This window comes from Pipistrellus kuhlii, unplaced genomic scaffold (genome assembly GCF_014108245.1).
Source record: "Pipistrellus kuhlii isolate mPipKuh1 unplaced genomic scaffold, mPipKuh1.p scaffold_m20_p_6, whole genome shotgun sequence".
NCBI classification, from domain to species: domain Eukaryota; kingdom Metazoa; phylum Chordata; class Mammalia; order Chiroptera; family Vespertilionidae; genus Pipistrellus; species Pipistrellus kuhlii.
Window position 1 is genome coordinate 7,690,268 of NW_023425562.1, and position 10,589 is coordinate 7,700,856.

The 10,589-nt window shown below is 40.0% G+C and overlaps 1 protein-coding gene across 4 annotated transcripts in view; it reads left to right on the top strand.

The window, feature by feature from the left end:
- GALNT1 (polypeptide N-acetylgalactosaminyltransferase 1) overlaps window positions 1–10,282 on the top strand; it is a 71,825-nt gene extending 61,543 nt beyond the window's left edge. For 3 of the 4 annotated variants that reach the window (XM_036419881.2, XM_045574727.1, XM_045574728.1), the window contains 3 exons: window positions 4,576–4,674; window positions 5,136–5,270; window positions 8,978–10,282. In XM_036419881.2, coding sequence (XP_036275774.1) covers window positions 4,576–4,674; window positions 5,136–5,270; window positions 8,978–9,124 — 381 coding nt within the window. In that variant the 3' untranslated portion in view covers window positions 9,125–10,282. The remainder of the gene's footprint in view (window positions 1–4,575; window positions 4,675–5,135; window positions 5,271–8,977) is intronic. The other variant, XM_036419882.2, reaches the window with a different exon arrangement.
- The last annotated feature ends 307 nt before the right edge of the window (window positions 10,283–10,589 follow it).

Genomic DNA, 10,589 nt, shown 5'->3' on the forward strand with positions numbered 1-10,589 from the left:
ACTGAGCAGCTGGCTTACGCTTGTGTACCCTTCATGGCAAGCTACACTACGCAGTGAAAGCTGATTTTCAGGCTGGAGCGTTCTCCAGCTTGTGATCATAGCTCTGCCTGCGTGAGCTTCCTCCACTGCAGCCTGGAGTCTAGCCTTCAAGGGTGTTTTGTCAGACTCGGGGGCCAGGGAAACCTGGAATCACAGGCTTTTAGAGGAGGAAGGGAAATTGGAAAGTGTAAACTTAGGCTCTGATTTCACTGAGCCCAACTCTCATAAGCCCCTGTACGACCTGGAACTGAATAAATGTGTTTCGTTATGTCTAATAGCTGTTAATCCAGGAGATGAATATTCTAAACGACCACCACAAAAAGCAAGGATTTCAGGCCCCTGGTGGGTTAGCCAGACTCTAGACTAACCATACCTTCTCCAGGCAGGCCTGACGATCCTAAGGTTCAGTGAGATGAGCTCCATGTCCAGCACCAACCTAAGTGCCTCACAAATTTTAACTCTTTATCCTCACATTAACACTATGCGATAGAGGTGTTATTCTCCCCTTCACAGTAAGTAAATTGAGGCATAAATGGTTTAAACAACAGGGCAAAGGTCACAGCCACAAAATATTAGAGATGGGACTTGAACGCAGGCAGTCTGGCTGGGGAGCCTGTATTCTTAGCCACTGATCCCATACTCTTCCTTGCATCTAACCAATCTGTACCTTATGGATAGGATTGAAAAAGTGTCTCCAGATTCCATTTTATTAGATTCTAAAAATCCTTTTACCTCTAACGTTGTCCCCCCCAATGGAGACGGCAAGCTTTGGAAGGAGGCTGGAGTAGAAGTGAAGGAACTTAGCTCTGACTCATGCCTATTTCCCAAGAATGAGTGCTTTCACAATGACTTTCAATCCTAAAGTGAAAAATAGTATTTTAGAGATAGCTGTGTACACCCAAGTTACTACTTCAGAAAGAACTAAAGAGTTGCTGGATCTGTGAATAAAGAAGGGAAACGGACAGTTATTATGTCAGTTCCTACTAGGCTCATTGCGAGATCTCAGCACCCCTGAAACTGGTGAGAAAATTAGGTTTTTACAGCAACATTTCCCATTTACTGAGTAAAGAATGCTGCTGTCCCTCTGGGTGCTCTCTCAGAAAGGCAGGGAGTGGATTTTGTGGCCCAAACGTTTGGGAAATGCTGGGGTTTTTTTTTTTATATCCTCCTATATTATCAGACCCTGCCCTACCAAGAGTCACAACATGTAAAAGGCTTTGAGAAATCTTTTAGCAAAGAAATCTATTTAAACTTGTTTAACCCAGTATTTCTCAAACATGTTTGATCGCAAAAACCTTTCAGTGGCGTTTGTATTCACACGTGGCCAGATACTGTTGTTCAGATCGTGGTTTGGGGCTTCACTATCTGGGAACCCCGACCTACCGATGGTCTCGTGGCGTGTAATAATAGGGTCGGAGTGATGCCCAGGTCTGCATCCCCAAACCTACTCTTACTTCCACCCATCTGCCTCCAGACACTAGGAAGTGCAGCTAATTCCCCGATCACCACTGTTCAGATATTGCCCTGGTTCAGGTAGAAAACTTCCTGCTTCGAACAATCCCCCGCCCTCCGGCAGTCTCACAGTTAGTTGTACGTGGTGTCTACAACTGTTTTGGTTTGGCTCGGCTCATTGTCAGTTCTGGTTCTATGACTGGTGTTATTCAGTCACAAAGAAATCCTATATAAAGGACCATTCGTCTACAAACCTTCCCCTTTGACATAATGTAGATCCCCTAGGGCAGTGATTCTCAACCTTTCTAATGCCGTGACCCTTTCATACAGTTCCTCATGTTGTGGTGACCCCCAACCGTAAAATTATTTTCATTGCTACTTCATAACTGTAATTTTGCTTCTATTATGAATCGTAAAGTAAATATCTGTGTTTTCTGATGGTCTTAGGTGACCCTGCTAGCCACAGGTTGAGAACTGCTGCTGTAGAGCCTAAGACCATTGGAAAACACAGATATTTACATTACAATTCATAATAGTAGCAAAATTACAATTACGAAGTAGCAACGAAAATAATTTTACGGTTGGGGGTCACCACAACTTGAGGAACTGTATGAAAGGGTCACGGCATTAGAAAGGTTGAGAACCACTGCCCTAGGATGTCTACTAATTCCAGGAGGTGCTGACCACACTTGGGCCTTCCATGTGTCTCCACAGGGGGCCCAGGCTGTGGTAACAACTTCCTAGCTGGCTTGTGCACCATTTCTCTCACTGACAAGTAGCCCTCAAAAAAGATGGAAGACTTTTTCCTGTGTGTCAGCATATAGTCCTGCACGGCCAGTGTTGTAGCCAGTAGCCACATGTGGCTATTTAAATTAAATTCGAATTCAGTGCCTCAGTCACACTAAGCACCTGTGGCTACCATATTGGACGGCACAGATACAAAACATTTCCATCAGCATAGAAAGTTCTCTAGACAAAAATGGGGACAGTTACAGGAGGCTGTTCATCGATCTTGCCATCATTCCACAAATTTCTTCCTGCCCAGGCCCTAAAGTTGAGATGTTCATATTTACTTGTCAAAACCCAGCGAATTAAAAATTCATATCTGCTGTATATCTTCCATAATCATCTTTATTCTCAAGTGATTTAGAATATGTAATCCAAAACAACTTGCTTAGGGATGTATTATTACATCAAATTCCCAACCATCCTGTCAGTAGTTGTTCTCCTTAATGGAGCAGAAAATATCAGGATCACATTTATATTCGGAGTATCTTCCTTTCCTAGAGCATATTGGTCTTTTAGTTGGAGGTGACTTAATAATTTAGGATCTCAGTTGGCATTGGAAATCATGATAATCTTCAAGTACTGTGTTACCAAACAAGGGGACTTCTCGCCTTTCTCTTTCCAAGACAGTCACCAAGGTATCACTTGGAATATGAATAAACTAGAAGAAATTCATAGCGTAATAAGCTTTTTTTGTGGAGCTATACTGGATATACCAAAGATAGGACAGAGCCCTTTAAGTGAGGAAGAACCCAGAAGCTAGCCCCTCTTTTCCTTAGATTACATTTCAAAATACTCACTTGTCAGAAGGTTCTCACTTTTTATTCTAGTTTTTGTCTTTTTTTTTTTAATCCAACTAAAAAGGATATTCTAGTCAAAGGCGACAATTTGACTAGAATATTCTTATATTAACCACTCTTAAATTCTTTGCTGTAATTTATCTTCTTCTTGATAACATGCCTGTACATTTTATGTCATTCTTTATTTTCCAAGTATCAGCATTATACTTGGAAAAATCCTGTCTTATATGAACTGAGTTTGAGATAGACGGAATAGCAGATTGTTACTATTTCTGAGCTAGACTCTGAATAGATAACGTGGATGCATTGTGTTACCTAACCCAGCACAGAGTCAGTTACCTCCCAGGTATTGTTAGGAAATTGATCTCAAAGGTTTGGGTCATCTGGATTGAAGCCCAGGTCTCACATCCAAATCCCAGTTCCTATTTCTGACATCCGTGAATAATAGTTTTCACACCGATGTTGTGGCATCTTTATAATAATACATAAAGGCTTGTTAGTGCCTTATAAGATATTGGAATATGTAGACTGTACATTTGTTTATTTTAAAAAATGGCTTGTGGTTTTAACTTTATCCCCACACAAAACTAGTTACATTTTTTTCTGTCTACATGACATGATAGGTGTAGTTTGTCATATATCTCCCTTTGGCCTACCTGCTAACATCCATGGGAATAGATTTAGGACTTTCAAATGTCTATTAGTTTACAATATGCTTTTAACCTGCAATAATTCAGATGAAATAAGCATATTAAGGGGCATTGCTTAAAATATTCTTCCTGATTTTGATAACTGATTTAAATTCCTTTTATAATATGTACTGGATGGTTTTCTAACGAGAGTGGTGTTTGCACCATACCATGATTAGACTCCCAGTTAAGCCAAGCTCCAAACTCTGATTAGAAAGTATCCACCTTAGCCGGGACCGGTTTGGCTCAATGGATAGAGCGTTGGCTTGGGGATGTACCTTGGTTGCGGGCATATCCCGAGTAGGGGGTGTGCAAGAGGCAGCTGATCAATGACTCTCTCTCATTGATGTTTCTAACTCTCTATCTCTCTCCCTTTTTCTCTGTACAAAAATCAATAAAATATATTAAAAAAAAAAAAAGTATCCACCTTGAAGATCCTAAGAGATCACTAGAGTCGTCATCAAAATTAATGCCCTGTGCTTAATGGTGTCCACAGGAAGTTGTTAAATTGCTTTAAGTTATTAGGCAAAATAGAACTTATTGAACTAAATACAAATCCTAGAAGAACAGCTTGGGAGGGGGAAATAAGAATTTCAAGGATTTCTTCCTGAAACACAAACATATCAAAGTAAGACCTTTCTAGAACCCAAAATTTTAGATAGTGAATTCTGCTGCTTCACCCCTCAAACTCATAGCCTTTACCTTGCCATGCATCTGAGGTTGGTTTATAGTAAAGTTTAGATTGATTTTAATGTGTGTCTGGTTATCCCCTTTCACTTCTGATGTTTGTGTTATCCTTTGTCCCATAGATACGCAATGTGGAAACAAATCAGTGTCTTGATAACATGGCTAGAAAAGAGAATGAAAAAGTTGGAATCTTTAACTGTCATGGTATGGGAGGTAATCAGGTGAGTATTTTAGTAAAGCTTTAAAAGGGATAATTTTCAGATTTTTCTGTTCATTTAATCTCATGATGTCATTCAGGAAATATTTTCCTTCCTTTAAAGAGAAAATAATAAAGACCTTTAGGAGAAGGGAGCCTTCAATCTAATGATTATTTTTAAGTGAAACATTTGAAAAGGTTCCTTGTGAGAACTGTATTTACATTGCAGTGCATGAGTTTATTTTGCCCATTTTCACAAACAGATGACAGTCCGTGACAATACACTCAGTGTGTACATAGAAATTTTTCTTTCCTCAGAGTAAAGTTAGTGGTAGCTTTTCTGATTCACTTATTCTCTATTACATTAATAAAGTTCAAAATTGTGTTTCTTGAATTATTTGTTTTTTCCCTTCCAGATTATTGGGTGTATAAAACTCTGACTGGCTTTACTGTGACAGCTTACAAGTGGGCATGCTTGTTTTTCAGGTTTTCTCTTACACTGCCAACAAAGAAATTAGGACGGATGACCTTTGCTTGGATGTCTCCAAACTCAACGGCCCAGTCACAATGCTCAAATGCCACCACCTAAAAGGCAACCAACTTTGGGAGTATGATCCCCTGGTGAGTTATATGTACATGAATAAGATAAAATATATAAAATTATGTGTGCTGTTGGGTAAATTTATAGACTTTATCGCTAAAAAAATGAACTCTTGGGGAATTTGAATATAGGTCAAATTGTCCATATACTCTAAAAATTGACAGGTGGGAAAAACAATATGCACAAAATAAGCATGTTTTAACCTCCCTGATAATGAAACTGGCCTTGCCTGGTGTCACTACTCCCCTCCCTCTGTATGCCCTCAAGCTCACAGGCTTGCATGGGGGGATGGAGCGGTAAGTAGGCTTGGTAAGGTGAGCCCCAGTTAATGAATCTCGCTGGCTCACAAGGACAGTTCAGTGACAATCCCCCTCCCCTCCTGTCTGACCAACCTCCCAACTTGTGGTTTTGCTCTACGGTTCTGGAAACAGCATCAAGATGTCTTCTCTGGTTCTTTTTCTGTTTACAAGCCCTGGTGTCCTCCTCTCTGTAAGGAAAGACAGTTCCTACTCTACTTTCTACGCGCATTGGTCCATGGCAGGGCTCCTGCCTCTGCTCCCAGCCCTGGCTCCGGCCTCCGCCTGGCTCCGGGTGCGGCGCTCCGCGGGGCTGATGCTGAGCCGATGGTTGAGAAGCCTCTTTCATGGGCTTTAGATACACTGCTGTTTAGTTTCTTCTCTTAGCTCTCCATTTCCTTTGTCTGCTCGGCGCACTCTGCTTTTCCATGCTATCCCTTAAATGGCAATGTCCGAAGTTATGACTTTGCCCATCTTTTCCCCCTATATGGTGCCATATACAAACCCCGGTCCACTTTCATCACCGAACTGCTGTTCTCTGAACTTTCCCACTTTACATTAAGATCATACACGTCCCTCTACCTAACAAGTCCTACCCATTCTTAAGGGCCCATCTTTGACATCACTTGTATGAATCCCTACCAGAAATTAGCTCTCTCATAATTTAGTTATAATTGTCTCTGACCACTCTAAGGCTCTGCTTCTTTGTAGTGTTTATTTTTTACCTACCAGTCTTTTCTCGACTATAAATTTTTAGATCCTAGAGGGAACACTGTGTTTTATAATTCCTGGGTCTCCCTTCACCATGTCAAACTATAGTAAAAAAATAACATTAAATATAGCAATAGCCAAGTTAAAATTACCATTGGAAACGGCCTGAATGTTCAGTTCCAGGGTTTTCCATGGTACATGCTACTGCCATTTTGGGTAGTACTGTGATGTGCAGTCTCTGACCCCAGACAGTAAATGCCAGTGGTATCCCATAGTCATCATGACAACCCCGATGTTTTAAAAATTAAAAGCCTCCTAATTATATGCTCATTCAAAAAGGACAGCCTACCGGTGAGGTAACAAGCAGGGGTTGGCTTGTCTCAGTAAGCCTTCCGGTGTAGATTCAGCTGCCCCCAGCTTGGGGCAGAACCGGTGTCTGTGTTAGAACTTCATTTTAATGAAACTAAATAAGTGAAATAATTTTAGAAATTGGGATGAGAGGACCAATTCCCCAACTAAATTTTTTGTTGTGTTCAATTTTTATATTTTTATTAACACTAACAGTTGGCACTCACAGAAGCTTTTCAGACAAAACCTTCTGGAATGTTTGAGGGTTTTGTCTTACACCTGACCCAAGGCCTGGGCAGCAAGCGGTATTCACGGGGACCTCCGGCCCTCCATTCTGCCAGATCGCCCGGCTACGCAAGGTGTTGAGTTTTTCTAGCGTGAGAGCCATTTATCAGGAGCTTCCTCTGAGCTAGGCAGCACTTCCTGTACATTTTCTCTCTCTCTTGTGCCTTCTGAAAGTTTCGAATATTTTTGTCCCCATTTTATAGATGAAGCTGGGGCTCAGAGAAGTTTTTGTTCGGGGCAGTCATGCACCACGTACAACAGACCACGTATTACAGTGGAGCTGAAAAACGCTTATTGCGTGACTCAGCGTTACAGCACCTCTCTCACTTACTTGTGGCGTCGCTGGTATAATCCTACTGCACTGCCCAGTGGTGTAACACGACAGCACAGACATTATGTACAGTACACAGTACTTGATAATGATAAAGACTATTTCTGGCTTATGTATTTAAAAATAATTATATATAGTAGAGGCTACTCTTTCTATTAATACTTACAAAGGTTTGCTTAAAACAGCATGTCATGTTTAAACTGGCAGCACCCTCATACATCCCGTGTTTATGACATTTCCTTCCTTGATTGTATCAATTTCTGTTCTGCTTGACTTAATCTTGTGTTGTTTTCTGTAGTGATATGGAGCAATAGGCTGCACAATCTAGGTTTGTGTAAGTCACTCTCTGCTGTTCACACAATGAGGAAATTGTCTGATGACACATTGCTCAGAACATATCTCCAACGTAGAACAGTCCATGGCAGTAGTTGGTATATGATAAATCTGGAATTTATTGTAGAAATGTCTGACTGCAAAGCCTTTCAACAAGTAAACTATAGAGTATCTGCATAAAAAACCACCACAACCATGTTGACTCTGGTCCAGGTTCTATAAGAATTAACGTATGTAATACTGAACCTACAGTCAATGTTGGTAGTAAACTATGACAGCTGCACATGTGTACTGCCTTTGGCCAATTTCTACTATGACCACAATACGAAATAAATGACTAAAAGCTAAAAGAGTTGTATTTATACTCAATCAGTAGGCTTTTAAGTTCGTGCAATGGGAATTTTTGAGCTCCACTATAATGTGAATTACATTAAAATAGCTCCATAAGGTAAAAGTGAGATAGATGTATATAGTAAACATATTTCACATTTCCTTTACATGTATAGACACTTATGGGGCAACACTCAATGCAGATTCCTACACTGTTGCTTTGGCATCCTTACCCTGACCAGAGCTGCTGAGAATCAGATGCTGTGCTGTGAGTCAGTGTGTCTCTGTTAGCTCTCCTCTGGCCTGTCCTTTTAAAAGTACCCCCAGCCGGGACCGGTTTGGCTCTGGATAGAGCGTCGCCTGCGGACTGAAGGGTCTCAGGTTCAATTCTGGTCAAGGGCTTGTACCTTGGTTGCGGGCACATCCCCAGTAGCGGGTGTGCAAGAGGCAGCTGATCGATGATTCTTTCTCATCGATGTTTCTGACTCTCTATCCCTCTCTTTTCCTCTCTGTGAAAAATCAATAAAAAATATTTTAAAAAATAAATGAATATTTTTAAAAATAAATAAAAAAATAAAAGTACCCCCAAAACCAGCGTGACAGAAGGTACAAAGCTGTATCTGTTGGCCACTTATTAAGGACTGCTTTATAAATCTTACAATTCCTTATGATTTTGAGTCTTCCAAAGGACCTGCATGGAAGCACAGGATTCGTTTGAGCAGCCTTATTACAGGGAAATGAAGCACTTTTGAAATAGCTTTTTGAAAATAGGTTAAGGATCCTAAATTAAGGACTGCTAATCCAGTCATATTTTAGGAGGCTGAAGCACAAAAACATAAAATTTCTCAGAGAGCTTATGGCAGAATAGAACTTAGAATGTAGGTCATCTTACTGCAAGTCCAGTATAATCCACTTTACCCCTCCCACAAAGTTCCTAATGCTATCTTTACATAGATGCCTTTTCTCCATTATTATTTACATAACGTATATTACAAAAAACAAAAAATCCCTTTTCTCCTGAAGAACTCAATAATCACCGAAAACGATGGGTGAGATGTTTTCCACGTTCACGTTGACTCTCTGTCCTTTTCAGAAACTGACCCTGCAGCATGTGAACAGCAACCAGTGCCTGGACAAAGCCACGGAGGAGGACAGCCAGGTGCCCAGCATCAGAGACTGCAGCGGAGCCCGGTCCCAACAGTGGCTTCTCCGCAATGTCACCCTTCCGGAAATATTCTGAGACCAAATTCACACATGGAAACAATAAGGGTTGACTGGGCTACCTCAGCACACATTTCTGCCACATTCTTAAGTAGCAAAAAGGGGACAGTGCTCCCTCCTGCAGGTGAGGGTTCTCAGCCAGTAAGACTAGACTCACTCCTCACGCGCTGTGAACCAGCCTCCTGCCACGTAGCGAGACTGTGCACACTGATGTTTACAAGCTCGAAGAGGCTTTCGTCAAGAGTCATCGTAAAGACTATTCCGACAGTGAAACAATCAACATGTGCTTCCGGAAAGCTGCACCTCTGAGGGTCTGCTCGCACAGCAGAGATTTCCGTTGAACATGCTGTCACGATGAAGAATTTCCAAGATAGAACTGGTAGCCAGATATTAAATATTGATATAAAAATATATGAAAAGAACTGGAACCAGGTTCAGAATCATGAAAACAACATTTTTACAAAAAAAAAAAATAAACTATATTAAACAGGGTTTAAAGGAAATTAAAACAGAACTATGAGAAGTACAATTTGTTATAGTATAGTATCAAATTTCTATATAGATTTTATACCTCGGTGGGGAAAAACAACTGATTCCAATGACATTCATTTTGTTTTCATCTGTGATAGTCATGGATGCTTTTTTATTTCTCCTTGGGGTGCTGAAATTGAGCTGGGGAAAAAGGCTCTTTGAACGTAGTTTTAATTGCTTTCTACAATTTTTAAAATATGGTTTGTGGGCTGTTGGAATTGTAATTTTTAATTGCCTTCCAAAAATGGAGATTTAAAATAATGTCTGGTCTCACTCAACAGATATCTCAGTTGCTCTTGGGTCAACTGGCTTACAGACTTTCTCACATGCACACACAGATTTCTTATCAGGTTTTCAACTTAACTTGATTCAGCTGATGATGCTTAATACCCAAGATTCATCTACTGTACTACAGGTTTGTTTTCACAGCAATAAATCTTTAGTTTTTGGTTTATGATTCCACTCTACAAAAGGCCTGCGGAAGTGATTTATTATTTGGGTATTTGGAGATGATGCATTTGATGGTTTTTTGGAAAACTTTTTCACTCCATACTTAGATGTGCTTCATTGTCAAGTGCATATTTAGATTAGGTTCTTGAATTGTAATGATCTGCTTTTTTAAAAAAATAAAATTTGAATGAAAATGTTTAATTGGCATTTTTTAAATGAGTTAGCCAAAGAAGTGCAGCTATTCCATATTATTAATCCTGCACTTCTTCCCTAAATTTAATTTAGATTAAATTTTCTTTTTCTGTTTTCTAGTACTGCAAAATAACCTGAGTATCAATTAAAAGTTTAATATCAATTAAGTTTTAATCTCATAGACAAAATCTCATTGTAACAAGTAAAGCAATCCATTGGCAAAAGTGCATATATTTTCCTTTATAAGATTTTATTTAAGTAATATTATTTTCTTTGATTATCAAAGACTTTCAATGCAGGCACTGCTATCT